General features: G+C 36.9%; 1 protein-coding gene across 3 annotated transcripts in view; it reads left to right on the top strand.

Moving 5' to 3' along the window:
* Positions 1–19,559, top strand: part of MSR1 (macrophage scavenger receptor 1) — a 74,965-nt gene that overhangs the window by 7,012 nt on the left and 48,394 nt on the right. For 2 of the 3 annotated variants that reach the window (XM_053578713.1, XM_053578715.1), the window contains exons 2-6: positions 1,001–1,107; positions 4,127–4,240; positions 7,452–7,810; positions 12,288–12,474; positions 16,620–16,700. In XM_053578713.1, the coding sequence (XP_053434688.1) occupies positions 1,005–1,107; positions 4,127–4,240; positions 7,452–7,810; positions 12,288–12,474; positions 16,620–16,700 (844 nt within the window). In that variant the 5' untranslated portion in view covers positions 1,001–1,004. The remainder of the gene's footprint in view (positions 1–1,000; positions 1,108–4,126; positions 4,241–7,451; positions 7,811–12,287; positions 12,475–16,619; positions 16,701–19,559) is intronic. The other variant, XM_053578714.1, reaches the window with a different exon arrangement.

The following is a 19,559-nucleotide window of genomic DNA, read 5'->3' as shown; positions in this document are numbered from 1 at the left end:
TGTGGAAAATAATTCTTCAAATGTGACCCTTAAGCCAGCTGCAACATCTCTTGAGAACTTTTTGGAATTGCAAATTCTTTTTTTTTTGTTATGATGTGTTTTTTTTTTTTTTTATTAAATCATAGCTGTGTACATTAATATGATCATGGGGCACCATACACTTGGTTCATAGATCGTTTGACACATTTTCATCACACTAGTTAGCATAGCTTTCATAGCATTTTCTAATTCTTGACCTCCACCCCAAATATCAGAAACTCTGTGTGTGAGGGCCATCACCCTTTTTTTTTTTTTTTAATTAAGACTTCGATGATTCTGATACATGTTAAAGAGACAAAGGCAAAAATTGGGTCATATAAGTTGTGCTTGAAAATGTATAAGAATAGGTTTGCGTTCCCTAGAAAGTGAGATAGAATGGGGAGAGGGGAAGAGAGACAGAATTTTTCCCTGTCCTTCCTAATCTAGTAATAGACTTTGTTTTATCTTTCTAAAGTGAACAACAGATGACTTGGGAAGGAAAAACTGACTATGCTTAAAATATTCAGTCCAGAACCAAGATAAAAGATCATGGGAAATATTTATTTCAAATGTCCAAAAATATTTGTTCTAAGGAAATTACTTTTTTCTTTTCGGCTAAATAGTTATTTTCTGTCCGTTGGAGAATTATGTATTTTCCCCTTTAGCTAAGAAAGAAAAGCTACCTCTCTTCCCACACTCAAAACTACACATCGATAAACACAGATAGGCATTTGTATCTAGAAAGATCCATGAGTAGATTCAACGTAAATTTGTCTTTTTATATTATAATGCAAAACGTATGGGTAAGTTTAATACATTGCTATGGATGACAGGTATGTAAGTTTAATTATACTTGCTTCTTTTTTAAATTAAATTTCATTATAAAAAATAAATTTCATCTGTAAATTTCGTTTTGAAACATTATGTCAAAGGGCATCAGCCATTCCAGGTGAAGTTAATATATTTTTTATGTGCTTGATAGAAGAATGGAACAGGGGGAACCCTTTCCTGATCAACAGGAAGACAGCGATAGCTGCTCGGAATCTGTGAAATTTGATGCACGTTCAATGACAGCCTTGCTTCCTCTGAGTAAGTAGAAGGGGGTGGGGGTGGGGGTGGAAGGCTGCCCATGGACATGTTCCTAAAGTTATTGACAATATATAAAATTATACTCTTGAGACTTACCTTAAGTGTGTCTGGATGTTAAAATAAAACTTGTTTGGTAAATAGATCTGCTTCTCTCTTGAGACAGAAAATAAGCTCGAATTGAAGACAGGAAACATAGTATGAAATTAAATTAGTCTGCAGGATTGATTGAGTCCTCTGATTTCCCAGCCGTAGGCCTTGGAGGTAACTGTGATCTTAGCACTAGGAACTAATAATTGGAAATCATGGGTAGCAGGTACCTCTGTTAGTTTTCTAGGAGTGTTATAACAAATTCTCACAAATTGGGTAGCTTAAAACAACAGGAATTTATTTTCTAGCGGTGCTGAAGTCTTGCAGTCTGAAGACAAGGCTTCAAGAGAGACATATGCCCCTTTGGAGGGCTGTAGAAAAGAATCCCAGCTTCTACCCTGTTTCCCCAAAAATAAGACAGTGTCTTATTTTAAGGTGTGCTCCCAAAGATGCGCTAGGTCTTATTTTCAGGGGACATCTTATTTTTCCTATAAGTAGGTCTTATTTTCAGAGGATGTCTTATTTTGGGGAAAACAGGGTAGTAAGTCCTGGCAATCTTGGTGTTTCTTGGCCTGACTTCTTTATCTGGTTGTCCTCTCTGGGTGTCTATGTGTTCTTTGCAGTTGCTGGAACCTCTTTTTAACTGGATTATATCTGCAAAGACTCTATTTCCAATTAAGGTCCCCTACACAGGTTCCTTGAGTTAACGTTTCACTCTATCTTTTTAGGGCACATAACTCAACCCCAAATAGTGCTGAAACAAATGTTACAGGGTACAACAAAAGCTCAAATGAAACAATACTCAGCTGTATCTGAACAGGCTCATTCAAGGCAGCAGGACAGAAATGCTTGCAATTCTGTTAAACCTTGAAGTATAAATACGAATCACCAAGGGGCTGGATGGAGAGGAAGGAGTCAAAGACATTTCAGTTAGAACAACAGTTAGCATACACAGAGTTTATAGGCAGACCTGGGGTATAGATCTCAACCCCAAGGCATGTGGATCTCCGGGACTGTACAAAGGCTGATGGGAGGCTGTGACGTCAGTAAGATATGTGTAAAAGTGAGGATAGTGAAAAGCGAAATAGAAATAATGAGAGACGGAGGAGGGAGGACTAAGGCCTTGGGACCAGAGAAAAGGAAACAGAAATATTTGAAAACACAGAGAACTTTTAAAATCTATTTAAAAGATGGGATACTGAAAATTCATTCTAAGTTAGAGCTGAGGCAGAAGACAACTCAGAGTTTTTAGTCTTTTAGTCTTTTACTCTGGCGGATGGAGTTTCCTATCTTTCTTGTATTGCTGTGTTATTTTTCTTCTTCCTTCTCTCTTTCCTTTCTTTTTCTTTCTTTTCCTTTCCTCTTTAATTTTTAAGCATTTTCTCCTTTTTTACTCAGTCAGTCATAGAATATTAGTGAAAATGGTCTAAATTTTGCATTTGTTTTAGGAGTTGACAGTCTGAAAGCAAAATTTCCTTCTTTTTTTATTGAACAATAAGCCATGGACACAGAAAAGAAATTTTTAATGGACTTTTCAGTTTTAAAGTTTCATTCCCATAGTCAGGGAGAGCCCTTTTTATTATCTACTATGCTTCCTCCTGACATTGATTTATCTTTGCTGTGATTAGCATCTCATTGTTCTATATAACTGCATAAGTCTAAAAGGTTATGGTTATTATTCATAATATGTTTTGAAACATCCATAGGGTGAGCTTCACTTAGAAAGTGTAAGCAGGGGGCGGCGCCTGTGGCTCAGTCGGTAGGGCGCTGGCCCCATATACCGAGGGTGGCGGGTTCAAACCCAGCCCCGGCCAAACTGCAACCAAAAAATAGCCGGGCGTTGTGGCGGGCGCCTGTGGTCCCAGCTACTCGGGAGGCTGAGGCAAGAGAATCGCTTAAGCCCAGGAGTTGGAGGTTGCTGTGAGCTGTGTGAGGCCACGGCACTCTACCGAGGGCCATAAAGTGAGACTCTGTCTCTACAAAAAAAAAAAAAAGAAAGTGTAAGCAGGGCGGCGCCTGTGGCTCAAAGGAGTAGGACGCCGGCCCCATATGCTGGAGGTGGTGGGTTCAAACCCAGCCCCAGCCAAAAACTTCAAAAAAAAAAAAAAAGAAAGAAAGTGTAATCAAAATGCAATTCACTCTTCTGGTGTGTTCTTTTACATTGTGCTCAAATCATAATATCTAGATGCAAAATTATTGAGATACGGTTGGAAAAGAAAAATATGTTTGCATGATAATTATTGAAAAATGAATATTTCTTATGTGATTTAAATGAAAATTACACAGTTGAGAAATTTTACTTTCACTTGTAATATATTCTCATGTAAAGTACATAGATAAATAAAATTTATGTTTGCAGCGGCACCTTTGGTTCAGTGCGTAGGGCACCGGCCACAAACACGGAGGCTGGCAGGTTCAAATTCGGCCCAGGCCAGGTAAAAGAACAATGACAACTGCAACCAAAATAAATAGCTGGGTGTTGTGGTGGGTGCCTGTAGTGCCAGCTACTTGGGAGGCTGAGGCCAGAGAATCGCTTATGCCCAGGAGTTTGAGGTTGCTGTGAGCTGTGACACCATGGCACTCTACCGAGGGTGACAAAGTGAGACTCTGCCTCAAAAAAAAAAATTGTGTTTGCATATGTGAGTAGCAATATTAAAATTACCCATGAGTCCCCCAAAAGGGAACAAGCACAATTTCTATAGGACAGTAACTTTCTTGTGGATGTTTAGTGAATGACTAAGTAAATCAAATGTCCATAGTTATACCTGTATTATTTTTTCCTGCAAATGTCCCTTTGCTTCCTACTGGATAAATGAGGACCTATTTTTTGGCATTATTTTTATTCAAAAAGGTAACAGTATAATTGGAGATTACAAAAACGTTAATTAAAAAGAAAAGTTTTCTAATAGCATGCTGGGTTTTGCTTTTTTAGATCCTAAAAATGGCCCTACCATTCAGGAGAAATTGAAGTTCTTCAAAGCTGCATTGATTGCCCTTTACCTCCTTGTGTTTGCAGTTCTCATACCTATTATTGGAATAGTGGCAGGTAAAGTATTTTAGAGTTTTGAAACTTAACAATGCGTGCCATGAATTATTTATTTGCAAAAGCAAAAAGGAAATTTTCCATCTTTGGCATATAGCGGATTCAGGAAGAAAAATTTCAATTACAAATTGTGATACAAATTTATTAAATAAAAAAATAGATTCTACAGATTTAAGTGGAAACTAGTTTTTTTAATTAAAATGAAATATAGTACAATGGAAAAAAGAACAGTCAGATAGAAACATAGATATATAAAAAAAAAGTAGCCTGGGTACTATGGCTCATGTTTGTAATCCTAGCATTTTGGGAGGCCAAAGTGGGAGGGTTTCTTGAGGCCAGGAGGTCAAGACCAGCCTAACCAAGAGTAAGATCCTATCTCTACAAAAAAAAAAAAAAAAGAAAAACTAGCCAGGCATAGTGGCATGTGCCCGGGTTCCAGCTACTTGCAAGGCTAAGGCAGGAAGATCAGCCAAACTTAGGTATTAAAAGTTGTACTAAGCTATTCTGACTCCACTGTATTCTATCTCAAGTGACAAAGTGAGATGCTATTTCATAAACAAAATAAAATTAAGTTAAATTAGAAAATGAAAGTAAGATGGAAAATATTATATAATATTTTCTAATTTCCTCTAGACTTGTAGCGTGAGCCACAAATTTCAGGAGAAACATTCTCACCACCAATTCTAAAGATGTAATGTAGCGCCATCGCTTACATTAACAATGCCCAGAGTACAAAAGAAGCCTGTTGTTCAGGAGAAATCCTTCTATTCCTGGTACTGAGATGAGAAAAAAGATACTCCTGGCAGTCTCTAAAGAGAGGAGACCTTGGAAAAGAATGGCCTACACCTTAGTAAAATCCTTGCAGTATATACGATCACATGTTTCATTGGGCTATTAATTAAAATGTCTCTAAAGATAACTGGATAGCATCCTCTAAAGAAAAAATAATAGTCCACCTTAATTGAGTTCAAAATGAACTGGGGACAGATTTGAGGGTTTCCACAATGGTGAATGGCTTATATGTCCCATAAGCAAATATGTAAATATTCCCCCAGTAGCAAGTTTTGGTGTCCCACCAATTACCCTCCCTCCACTCATCCTCCAGTCTTCCATGGTCTACATATATCACAGCTTGTTACCCACTCCAGGATGGTGGGCATTTACAGTGTTTCCATAGCATCACGAGACTGGGGAAGCAAGAACCCAATGTACTCAACTGTAATGTGAAGGCAGGAGATGATCCAATGCAAGGTGGGGGTGGGGGTAGGGAATGACTGAACAGGAGGAGCAGGGGAGGGGAGTCACAGTGTATGACACATCTCTTGGAGGCATGACACAATTCTAAGAGGGACTTTACCTAACAAATGCAATCAGTGTAACCTAATTCTTTGTACCCTCAATGAATCCCTCCCCCCAAAAAGATTTGGATTCTTTTGATGTTGCAACACAATAATGCTTGGAAAATGTAAAAGGAAAATGTAAAATGTAAAAGGCAGAGCTGTCTGTTTCAGTAAAGAATGATAGAACAGTGCACCAGTGTCCAATTGGGCCACATGGGTGTTCTACCCAGGGACAGAATAACAGGGGGAAAAAGAAAAAAGAAAAGAAAATCCTACCCTATTCCAAGATCACACAAATAATTATTTGTAATGTAAAATCTGTATAGTTTGATACAGACTTTATGTAATGTAAAATCTGTATGGTTTGATAGTTCTTTATGACTTTGTCTGAATTTGTTTTTCTGTATTTGTACAAGGTGAAAAGCTAAATAATTTTTTTCCAAACGGCAAGTGACTGTCTCTGTCTTTCCAACCCATTTATGATGCTTCCTTATCTTAAAACGTTTTTGAATTACCATTTATAAATTTAACTATTATTGTTACTGAAATAAAAACAATTTAAATCTTAAGAAAAAAAGAACCTAAGGATATTTCATCATTTTATCGAAACCACAGCCTGTGGCTCCCACCCTGGGGAGTGTAGTTTCTGACAGGTGCAGGTGGAATGCAGACAGAAAGCTGAAAAGAATCTAAAGTTCTCATCAAGTTCAAAATCTCTGGGCTATCAAAAAATAGGAAGTCAATACAGTTGTTCTAGAGTTGACAATGATTGATCTGAAGTAATTCGTTTACTGAAACTACAATAGGTACCTGTAAAGATTGACAAGAAGCTAAAACTGTTCTGATCTTGTAAGTTCACCACAATGACCAGAATTTGGAACAGCCTTCACTATGTCTATTATGCCTTAATGATAAACAACTGACAAACCATTTACAATTTTAATTAAGTTATAGATCAGAATATTTTCAATAAGAAATTAAAGCACAATGTATATACCTTCACTTAACATAAAAATTATAAATGTAGGCAAGATATAACTCTAAAATGATAGACTATGAATTGATGGTTTCTGAGTTTTCTGCTATGAATATATGTTTTATAATAGGGAAGAAAGAGACGTATAAAACCAATATGCTTTTAAAATGGAAAATAGTTATTTGCCCAATTTCCTGATCTCACAACTGTGTATTAGGCTTGTGTGAACAGAATGTGGTAATTCTCTGGCAGCTTATGTGCCAGGATGAAGAAGATAAACCAACAGTGTCTCCATCCCATGGGTGACACCACCATCTCACTACGTATTGTTTTTGCCATCATCATTATAACCAACAGATTCGACATGTATATTTCAGAAACTGTATTAATAAGCATGAGCTCATTTTATTCTAACAGCAGTCCTGTGAAGTAAGATACAATGCCTTTCACAGTTCATAGAATTTTCCTTAACCAGCAAAACCAAATCCAACGGTCAACGAGATTTTAATAGCAGCCGTTCAGACAGCGCGATTAATCCTGGAATAAATGTTAACGTGAAACAGGAAAGGGGATCTTCATGTTAACATTTAACAATGCCAGAGTAACTTCAGCAATATCCCTAGTGTGAGTCACACATTATATATTTAAAATAAATACTTGGGCGGTGCCTATGGCTCAAAGGAGTAGGGCGCCGGCCCCATATGCTGGAGGTGGCGGGTTCAAACCCAGCCCTGGCCCAAAACTGCAAAAATGAAATGAAATGAAATGAAATATAAAAACTTGACTTAGCCTAGCATTCAAAGTGTTGGATGGAATGGAATGGAATGATAAGTGTAGAATCACACATGCGTTTAAGGATACAAGCCATGACTTGCTTTATTTTTATTTAATTACGCAGCTCAACTTCTGAAGTGGGAAACGAAGACCTGCATGGTGGGTTCAGTGAATGAAAATGGCATATCTCACAGTCTCCCAGGAAGAGGAAATAACAGTGAAGAAGTGATAAGTTTTCAAGATGCAGAAGCCAATCCCATAGATTCAGAGCAGTTCCCAAATTTTAGTGTGACAACTGATCAAAGATTGAGTGATGTTCTTCTCCAGCTCGGAGGCTTGGTTTCGTCTGTCCGGGAACATGGGAATGCGCTGGATGATCTCTCCCAGTCCCTGACGGCCCTGAACATCACACTGCTGGGTGTGCAGCTCAGGATGGAAAAGCTGAATGACAAAATCCAAGAGAACATGATTAAACAACAAGAGGTAAGAGATTTTGTTCTGGAAAGTCACACGCTGGAACATCCAGATCCCACCTCCCCAGGCAGCCAAGGAAAACATAAGTTTCAAACCCTATTTCAACACCATCTGCTTACCAGGATTTCTCTGGCAATCTTACCAAAAGGTTTCAAATGGATTTAGCTGGTGTCTTCTCCAGACCCCCAGAAAAATGGTACTTTTTATCCATTGGATATTAACTCTCTGAAGGTATTTTTATTTTATAAGCACTATTGAAGTGTCTTATCTAAAATAATTTTAATTTTTAGATTATCTTAACAGATTTGAAGAGGTTAACACTGTTATAAATTTTACAATAGATTTGATATTTCTTCATTATCAAAAAAATTAAAACCGGCTCGGCGCCTGTAGCTCAAGCGGCTAAGGTGCCAACCACATACACCTGAGCTGGCAGGTTCGAACCCAGCCCGGGCCCGCCAAACAACAATGACGGCTGCAACCAAAAAATAGCTGGGCATTGTGGCAGGTGCCTGTAGTCCCATCTACTTGGGAGGCGGAGGCAGGAGAATCACTTGAGTCCAGGAGTTGGAGGTTGCTGTGAGCTGTGATACGATAGCACTCTATCCAGGGCAACAGCTTGAGGTTCTGTCTCAAAAATAAATAAATAAATAAATACATAAATAAATACCTTATTCACATGGATAGTCTGCAAAATATAAAGTTTAAGTTTTTATTTTTCCACTTCCAAGAATTTTTATACATAAAATCCTAATGTATTAATAATGTAAGATAGTGCATTAATCTTAATTCATTTTTCCACTTCTGAGATTTTTTTACACGTAAGATCTTAATGTATAAATACTATAAATAAAAACATACATTATCACATAAGATCATCAGAGAATAATAAAGGATACTGATTGTCATCACAAGATCAAAAACACATGAAGTTTTCTACTTCTGTGCAAGCTGTGATACCCGTTAAGCATTGAGAAAGATAGCAACAAGAAATGAACTATCCTAATTAGGCTGAAGAATCATCAGATATCCCCTGATACTGCTCTAGACCATTTTTCGGCAAAGTTTCATTGTAAAGGGTGAAATGGAAACATTTTAGAATTGGGGGCCACACACTCAGTCTGTTGTTACTAATCAATATGGCCATTGTAGCACGTAAGCGGGTATAGCAATTATGTAGACAAGGTAAGCAAAGCTATGATCTAATAAATATTTATTTACAAAAACAGATGGTAGGTTGAATTTGGCCTGTGGACCACAATTTTCTCATCTCTGCTGTAGACTATTCTGTGGCCAACCCTGATGAATGTCTAGATTACTTTGGATTGATGAGAAAACAAGAAGCAAATAACTTGTTTCAAAATTACATTATCTCTTTTTGTTAAATGAGTATATCTGTTTTTTTCCATGCAAAATAAATATTGGACTAAAGAGTCACTACTCATCTGAAATTAAAGAAAAAAAGCTTTATATTATAAAATACCTTCTAAAAGACCCAAGATTATAATTAGCATGAAGCTTATAAGATTCCCATCATTATGTAAGCAAGCTGGAATCTTTAAATAAATTTTACTTAAATAGACTCATTCTTATCGAGGTTGTTTCCTGTATAGATACAACATTACTCAGTAGTGATTTTTATTTTTTTTACTTAAATTTTATTAAATCATAAAGTTATAATTATACATTTATGGGGTACAAAGTGATGATTTGATATATAACGTGGAATGCTTAAATCAAACTAATTAACATAATCATCACCCCATTTATTTCTTGTAGTAAGACATTTATAATATAATCTTAGATGTTTCAAAATGTACCCTTGATGGTACACATTAGGTGAGATCCCACTGAATACCCTGCCTTCACTCACTCTCCCTCCTCCCTTCCTCTCTCTCTCTTCTCCCCTATATATTTGTGTTTTATCATTCGTATACTATTATGAAACCAGGAGTGACTTTTAAAAGTGAATGTTCCTATACAGCAAAGTCATAAACATCAGAGGAAAACCAACTATCGACTAAAGAATAAACAGGTTAAGAAAGAATTTGCTACATGTTTGTTATTTTGTCAAGTTCAATAACTCCAAACTTTTACATTTTTACATGATCCTCATCTTAAAGGGACAAAGGTCTTAGAAGACAAAGGTGTTGCGATTTAAATATGTGGTTTCCAACAGTGCACTTCGTCTCAAAACCAACCTTGATATGCTGTTCCTATTCCACTTTAATTCTTCCAAAATTTGACGGTCGGTCTTTCCCACATTGTTAATTAAGTGCCTAAGCATAATAAATGGTATTGGGATATCAAGAACTTGGGGCTATGAGGGGATTGGGGGAATTACATGAAGGAGAAATTATCCCTTTGATTGAAGAATATGGCAGACAGGAAGTTAAAATGTCAGTTATAGAGGTAAACATGGGTTAAGTTGGAGGGAAAGAAGAAGGGAAAAGAAACTCTATGCGGAAACAGAGTCAGCGGAGCAAGGAGATGGGGAAAGGAGAGAGACTATGGGGGACAGGAGAATAAGTGGACACTTAGGTGCCACTCACATGCCAGAGACAATGGAATGCCTTTGAGCCACCCGTGCAAATGAGGAATTGAAGCCAAACTGGAAACCGTTTGAAAGCCAGTGCAATTTTGAAACTGTTTGAAGTGATACTTAATGGAAATAATCAAAATCTGGCTGTTTGGGTTTGAACCTATTGCACTTAGGTTTTGAAGGAAATTCCAGCATTTGAAAAGGAGACACAAGGAAATGGTGGGACTTTTCAACTATGATTCAGCTTGTTCAAGATAGTAGTCACCTGGAGCAATTTAGAAATTGGGTCAGTGCCAGAGTAGGTATGTTTTTTTGTGTGCAGACAGGTGAGCACTGAAAAACAATATTGTGACTCTCATCCCCATTGCTTAAACAAGTTTATCGATCTTTGAATCTTTAGCCCAACGCGGAAACAATAAAATGGATGCCTGAATTCATAAATGCTGCTTGAGGAAAAGGCTTTTAAGTTACACCATTGCATATTACTTGTCAAAAACATGCCGAGTATTCATTTGAACAGAAAGGATGGACATTTGCAGTAGATGGAGATAGGGGAGACATTTACTATTTCCATTGTTCATAGAAAGAACTGTATGATTGAAAAATTAAATGGCTGTTTCCAACAGGGCCCCCCCTTTTTTTTTTTTTTAAGTCAAATGTACTTTCCCTCCTCCCAGTAAGAATAATTCCAAATGAAATTTGAGAAACGTGAGCATGGTTTTCAAAGAAGGGAATAAAAAGGCATCTTCAGCCTTAGGTTGTGGGTGATTCCTGGTTTCCAAGTAGCTAAGTTACTTGCCAGCTCCCTAAATTCTGCCTCCTGGCTATCTGGAACAACCCGATCAGGCAGCAATTTGTAGCCACCTGCTAATAAATAAAGTCAAGCCTATTGATCATGGTGCCATGTCCTATAAATATCTATGCTCATTATTATACCTTTACTGTAATTCTATTGTATGGAAAATGCTAAATAGTTAGGAAAGGAAGAGGTAGAACAAGGTTGTTCCAGAACAAGCTTCAAACGTAAACTTTCTGTAACAACAGAAAGTTGTTCTAGAACAAGGTTGTGGAGGACAGAAAGCACACAGCAGTGAAACTGGTAAGCTTCTCTGCTTCAATAGAGTGTCACCACTGAAGGGGCAATTCTGGATCCATGGTCATCTATTTTCTTTCTTTTTTTTTTAATTATTTATTTATTTATTATTAAATCATAGCTGTGTACATTAATGCAATCATGGGGCACCATTTACCTCTTTCATGTTCATCTATTTTCAAAAGTCTTGTGTCTTAACGGTCTTAATCCTCTCCTCCCCAGTAGTCTAGTTCAGGCCAGTCCTAAGAGTGTCATTTTCTCTTCACCCCTCCCTCGAGGCACAATATACCATCACGTATTTCCATGTACAGAGGGAAATGAGAATCACAGACGTGGAATATGTTGGCACTCTGCGCATGGTAGAAGGAAATTGTGCTTCTGATAAATTTTTTTTTTTTGTAGAGACAGAGTCTCACTTTATGGCCCTCCGTAGAGTGCTGTGGCATCACAGCTCACAGCAACCTCCAACTCCTGGGCTTAGGCGATTCCCCTGCCTCAGCCTCCCGAGTAGCTGGGACTACAGGCGCCCACCACAACGCCCGGCTAGCTTCTGATCAATTAAAAACCTAAATTTTCATGAAAAGAATAACTCTTCAATTGCATTTAATTTTCAGTATGTTGACATCTATATGTTTAGGAATAGAAGCATTTCTTGTATTTATTGAACTGATTAAAAAGAATTATTATTTTAAAACAGTTTTCTAACTTTCATATTCTTATTGCATAAAACTCATATGGAGTTTTGGAAATGTTTTTTGTTTTTTTTAAAACATGAACTCCCATGTCTTCTTGAGCTTATATATTTGATACGTACGTACAAAAGGTTGTGGGTACACATTTATGTTTCACAGGAAATCGGCAAATTAGAGGAGCGTGTGTACAATGCATCAGCAGAAATTACATCAATGAAGGAAGAACAAGGGCATTTGGAGAAGGAGATAAAAGGGGAAGTGACCGTATTGAATAACATCACGAATGACCTCAGACTGAAAGATTGGGAACATTCACAGACATTGAAAAATATCACTTTCATTCAAGGTAAAACGTCTTGTCGTTCGTCCAGAAAATGATATATATTAACATGTACTGACAGAAGCAGAGATAAGTAGTTTTTGAGCAGACATTTACTACAGTTACCCAGAGGAAGAAATATTAAAATCAGAGCAAGACAGGGTTAAGGCAGCCGGGAGCCTGGCATCCTTTAAACGGAAAGCGATAAACAGATACAATGTCTCTTAAGATCTAATGAGTTTCTCATTGTTAAAAATCTCTCTTAAATATTGAAGACAAACATAAACTTTCTGTAAATACTAAGTTCTCTACATGACCGTAAATTGTGCTTGTTAATATTGTTTTTCAAAGCTTCCAGAACAGTCTTTCTTACTTCTCACTTAACTGTATTATTAATTTAAACAGTCTTTTGAACTCTCAGAAATAATAGTTTTGTCAATTTTTGCTTAGTTCCTATTAGCAAAACAGGGTGCATTGAATCTTATTTTGTGATTAATATATTAAATATATTTCCTATAAAGGCATGATTTTTATGCTAGCTTTTAGTTATTTTTGCACTGTAGATATTTTTCTGTGTTTTGCTTTCAGCCATTTGCCATTTGATCTTTTTCTTCTGTTTTAGGATTGTCTGTTATAATGAACACCTCCCTATTTTTCTACTATAATCTGACATTCTTTCACTGTATTTATTTTCACCATATTATTATGTGCTCTGTTTTTCCCCAGTTTGTTTACTTCTCTTGTTTTCCTTTCTTGACGTTTTTGGACTGATGGAGATTTTTCTTTTGTAAAATGTTTTCTCCAAAGTTACCAAAAAGATTTTGGAAACTTCATAGTATGTTTTCTATTTTATTGATGGTTGCCCTTGTTTATCTGTGAATCTAAAGTTGATCAGTATCTTAACCTTCATCTTAAAATAAACAAGGAATCTAAAACACTCTGCATTCCTCTCTCCTAGCTTCTTGCTATTTTTTATTACAATTCATTTATATTTTATGCATTTTTGCCAAGAATTGAGCAATTATTTTGATTTTCCCATGAATTTACCAATTATTCTCCCTTCTGAATGCATGTTAGTATTCTTTCTGGGAGTATTGTGACTTAAACTATCCTTATGATGAAAGTGTATCTTTTGGAAATTCAGTCCATGACAGTCCATGGGTGGTGAAAGATGTTGGTTTCATTTCCTTTATTTTGTTTTGATCTTTAATACTGCCTGCATCCACACTTCTTAGATTGACAGTTACTTTGAATATTGCTTCTATCAGTGTTTGGAAGAAATTATTTCCTGGCTTCCAGATTTCCTTTTTGTTTTTAAAATGACTGCTACCCATCTGCTAGTCATTCCCTTTGTCTTTAATACCTGCAGTTTTACTAATCTGTGTTTTTGTACTGATGATTTGTTCATTGACAACTGGAAAGGAAAAAAAAAGGAGACAGGTTTAAGCAGCAGAATCCTAGAAGATCTGGGAGATTTTTTCTGATGATCTGAAATGAGTCAAGGTCAAAGACAGTAGAAAATTAATGATCATTATGAATTGGAAATGGAGCAGCATAGCTTTGGAAATATAGGCAGATATTGTTAATGCTGTTAATCATCTGAGGAATTTAAATGATATGATATGCCAGAATTTACTTTTTCAGTTACTGAGCAATTTTGATATATAATGTATATATCAATTACTATTATAAGAAAGTACATTCCTTGTGATTATGTAGGAATCTTAGTGGTTTTTGTTTATAATCATGAGGGAAGCTAAATAGATTTTGTGCATGTGTTTTTTAGAGACCATTGTTCATGGCAGATTATTACTATAGCATTTATGAATTATTCCAGTAGCTTCATAATTAGAAAATATTAAGGATGAAGAAAAATAGCATCAATGGGTTCTTGAATAAGGGCCAATCATACACTCTGGTCAATATTAATCTAGTTTCCTTTGATACATAGCAGAAAAAACCTGACAGGTAGCACTGTGTCCCCTTATTGATAAACTGAGCAGTTATCGATATGATTCTGAAACATAATTTTGAAGAGGCTAAATAGTAACTAAGAGCAGTAAAAATGATTACAATAGACTCTTTGTCTCCTGAATCAATTCTTCATTCATTTTTTTCATAACATAGCAGCATAGATTACTATATGTCTTTATAGTTAATGGAGACATTATAAAATAGATTATTATTTAGAAAGTATCAGTATTGGGGTGGCACCTGTGGCTCAGTGGGTAGGGCGCTGGCCCCATATACCAAAGGTGGCGGGTTCGAACCTGGCCCCGGCCAAACTGCAAACAAAAATAGCCAGGTGTTGTGGCGGGCGCCTGTAGTCCCAGCTACTGAGGAGGTTGAGGCAAAAGAATCTCCTAAGCCCAAGAGTTGGAGGTTGCTGTGAGCTGTGATGCAACAGAACTCTACTGAGGGTGACAAAGTGAGACTCTGTCTCTAAAAAAAGAAAAAGAAAAGAAAAGAAAGTATCAGTATTGAAGGAAATGGGAGGGTGATGAAGACAAAATACTTTCAGACCAGATAAAATGCTTCAGCAATAGACGAGCTGCAGGATGATTAGATGTGAGCCACCCCAGGGATAGAGAGGGGCGCAGTTTGGGAAAGTAGCAGGATAGCACTGTGACGCTAATATTCTCAGAAGTCCTGCACCAGAAACCAAGAGTAAAGTGGGATGTAATTTGTTTAATTCCAGTTCCCCAAAGTATCTAAAAGATGTTTAAGTCATTTTTTGAAATTCTCCCCACACATTATTGGAGGCAGTGAAAGAGATCTAACAATACATGGAAAAGTGAAACATGATGAGATTGGTGTTATATGAAAAATAGAATAACAATAAAATGCCATGTTTAACACGACTCGTTAGAACTATTCAAGAAAAGCCTGTCCCTGGTTTTCCTATTCCTGGATTTGGATACCAGGTATCAGTTATTTTTTGCACAAAAATACACAGAGAGGTTTCTTTAACTCCACATTTTATAAATGGATAGACTTAGGCTGGGTGCAGTGGCTCATGCCTGTAATCCCAGCACTCTGGGAGGCCGAGGCAGCTGGATTGCTTGAGCTCACGAGTTCGAGACCAGTCTGAACACAAGCAAAACCCCATGTCTACTAAAAATAGAAAAACTGAGGCAAGAGGATTTCTTGAGCCTAAGAGTTAGAGGTTGCTGTGAGCTATGATGCCACGGGACTCTACCCAGTGCAACAGCTTGAGACTCTGTCTCAAAAATAAAATGAAATAAAATAAAATAAAAATAGCAGATAGATTTGTTGTGACTGCACAAAAACTCCCAAATGAGAGCCATATGTAGATCCTATATTATAGGTAAAACAAATGAAAGGCTAGTTAGTAATCAGGAAAGAGTTCCATTGCTTACCAAAGAAATAGTGAAAATTCAATCTCAGAGGCTAAGAGCTTAGATCCAGTCCATGCATTCCTATTTCTTTCTCACACATCTTAGTTTTTCCTGGAATGTTTAAGCCTTGCTTTAGAACTTGACTTAGTAAATCAGAGTCTCTGCTTGCACACTTTTTTTCCAAAACGCCATCCTTGAGTACTGGTGGTTTGCTTGTCTTCAAAATTCAGGCTGTGAATTCAGGCTGGCTGCTCTGCTAGTCTCCTCATCCTCTGCTGTCAAGTGATGAGTGGACACAGTTGTGTTCATGATTGCGGAAGGTCCCCTCCCTTTCTTGGGAAGAACTACATTCTTCTGCATAGAATATTGTATGTAGATTCCCATGACATTTCTTGGGGCAATACCTAAATATGTCTTCCAACAATTAATCCATAGCTTAGAATTCTCTAGTTAATTGCATAATGCCTGGTAGTATGGTTTGCATGAAGATGATGTAAATAAAATTGCAGCCAAAAAATACATGACACTCACTCATAAAAGAAATGTTAATGGTATTAACTTAAAATGATACAATTACGAATTATGTATGAATATATAATTATATGTAAACATAATAGGGGTTATGGCTTCTTTATCATTGCTTTATTCAATAGTAGAGTATTTCTGCCTTCAGGAAAGTCAGTCTTTATCATTCTGTGTTACTACACAACAAATCAAAGACTTTGAATTTCCTTATGTAACTACCTTAATAGGGGACAAATGCATTCTACCTATACTTTACAACCATGGTCAGTAACTGTAATTTTTTTAAAGGTCCTCCTGGACCTCCAGGTGAAAAAGGAGATAAAGGTCCTCCTGGAGAAACTGGTCCACAAGGCGTTCCAGGTGCAAGAGGTATGTTAACTATAACTATTTTATAATATTCGATGAAGCTAGGTGATATACATCCATGTATGTGTATAGGGGAGAAGAGTTATTTGTCTCCTGTGGAGTGTGTGTGTGTGTGTGTGTGTGTCTGTGTGGGTCAGAGACACATTAAGTGTTCTGGTAGCCTAATCATATAATATACTGAATAGAAAGCACTGACATAATTTTTGAAGAAAAGCAAAGGCTTCATTATCCAGACTCACCACATGAAGTTGCCTTAAGTCTAGAGAGTGCCATCTGTATCATAGACCATGAACAGTATATAGCAGACCTAACTTTAGATCACATATGAAGGAAAATGGGAAAATCACCTTTGCATTGAAAAATTATAAGTTATCTTGGTTTTAAGATGTAAAAAATGTGTATTAGTGAGTTAAGAGTCAAAAGCAAATTGGATTATATTTCCTACATAGTCATTGAGTGGAATATATCTGCTTAAACTCATGAAATCAGAATGTAAATACTGGCTATAGACGACCTTTGCTGTCAGCCACTCTGTATTCTACTTAGAGCCAAAAATATTTCAAATTATTTTGCTCTGTGTTTAATCTTAAAAGCAATATTTTGAAAGAAGATACAGAAAAGAAGAGAGAGCAGAAACTTTCTTTGCTCTTAAAAAAAATTAAAAAGACAATAACATGATTGTCATCTCACTTTTGGCTGGAAATCAAATATTCTGCATACTGTTTGAAAATTGGAACTATGTCACACAGTCTAATTATAACTAGAATGGTTTGTGCTGCCAAAAATATCACATTCTTCATCTTATTTTTCTGCCTTTTGAGTATATAAAATATTCTTTCTGATCAATGTATTGACTAGCCCAGGTTACATCAGAAAAACAATTTTTTTTAGAGATAGTCTCACTTTGTCACCCTAGGTAGAGTGCCATGGTGTCACAGCTTACAGCAACCTCCAGCTCTTGGGCTTAGGCAATTCTCTTGCCTCAGCCTCCCGAGTAGCTGGGACTACAGATGCCCACCACACCGCCTGGCTATATTTTGTTGCAGTTTGGCTGGGGCTGAACCCGCCACCCTCAGTATATAGGGCCGGTGCCCTACTTACTGAGCCACAAATGCTGCCCAGGAGAAAAACAATTTTTAAAAATTAAAAGCACAAATTTGGTATCTGCCTGACCTCTACATTCTTATGCTTAAAAAACAATATATAAAGTTTACATTAAAAAGATTTTTCTTTTGGAGCTGGGTATGTGGCTTATGCCTGTAATTCTAGCACTTTGGGAGGCTGAGGTGGGTGTATTGCTTGAGCTCAGGAGTTCAGGACCAGCCTGAACAAGAGTGAGACCCCTGTGTCTACCAAAAATAGAAGAACTAGCAAGGCATTATAGTGGGCATCTGTAGCCCCAGCTACTTGGGAAACTGAGGCAGGAGAATTGCTTGAGCCCAAGAGTTTGAGCTTACTATGAGCTATGATGTGTCCTATAGCTATGGAGCACTCTATTCAGGGCAACAGAGTGAGACTCTGTCTCAGAAAAAAAAAAAAAAGATTTTAAAATATTTAAAAATAGGGTGGCGCCTGTGGCTCAAGGAGTAGGGCGCCGGTCCCATATGCCAGAGGTGGCGGGTTCAAACCCAGCCCTGGCCAGAAAAAAAAAAAAAAAAAAAATTTAAAAATATATATGTATATATATGGTGCACAGCTGGTATTGGTGTTCTTTGAAAGTACGATCAAGTAAGAATTTTTATTCAGTAAAGTCTTTCTACTTGACTAGCATGAGTAGATACTGATGATGGTGTATTAATGTCATAAGCACAGAAAATTACTAGTATTAAATCAGCTGCCAAAATTACTATTGTCAGGGGTGTCAGCTCCTGCCTTACAAATGGCAATTGCCAAGGCTTTATAACTCAGCCATAAAAGTTCAGTCTGGGCTGCAACTTGCTGTACAAAACTTCATCTTGGGAGTTTCTTTTGCAGTTGTTTCTGAATTACGATATTCAAAAATAAAAAGGATTGAAAAGTTTCAGCTTTTGTTAATGTCAGAACAGATTCCATTGTGAAGATTCATTTTCCTTTTTCAAGCTTTTGTATTGTAAATTGAAAATGTATAATCGTTTGCATTTAATGGGCACAAAGTGATGTTATAAGGTGCTGTTCTTGTTACTGCTTACTTAAACAAGTGCTATCCAGTGCTTCATAAAAGAGAGTTGGATATGGTTGTTGATTGAATAAATCGACTCTTTGTAGTTTTCCAGATTACCACTTTGTTTAGTTCATTTCTGCAAAAGTATTCAAACTACCAGGTATCTGTCCTCATGCCTTCTTCCCTATTTAATTGCTACATTTTGTTAGCTCTTTGCCAGATTGCTTCATATTTGATACTGAACTCAGGAAGTAAAGAGTACATGATGGACAGTCGTAATAATTCTTTCTGATTTGAGCACCTTCATTAAGCCCCCATCGGTAGGTCCATTTGAGCCTACAAAACTCAGCTTGACAAGTCAGACCCACATAGACTCACAACTGATGATTGGAATTATCTGAGAAATGTAAGGGGTTAAACCAGTGCTCTTAAATAAAACTGATGCATTAAATATATTACGATTATTATTCACATACGAGGGCGAAAATTATGTTAAATATGCTTGACATCAAAATACCTAATGAATTCATTTTAGAGTGTTATTCCCTTGGAAGCACCCCAGGGAGAATGACCTATCACCTTTCACTCCAAAAACACACACTGAGCACCAGTCCACGGGACACTGTAGAAAGCAGATCTGGAGGATGTGTAAACAGATAAGGCTTCTGCCTTGGCAGAGCTTCCAGTATGATAAGTAATTATACAAGGGAGATGGACATCAT

This window comes from Nycticebus coucang, chromosome 24 (genome assembly GCF_027406575.1).
Source record: "Nycticebus coucang isolate mNycCou1 chromosome 24, mNycCou1.pri, whole genome shotgun sequence".
Lineage (NCBI taxonomy): Eukaryota > Metazoa > Chordata > Mammalia > Primates > Lorisidae > Nycticebus > Nycticebus coucang.
The sequence above is the reverse complement of the archived record's forward strand: the minus strand, read 5'-3'. Positions and strand labels throughout refer to the sequence as shown.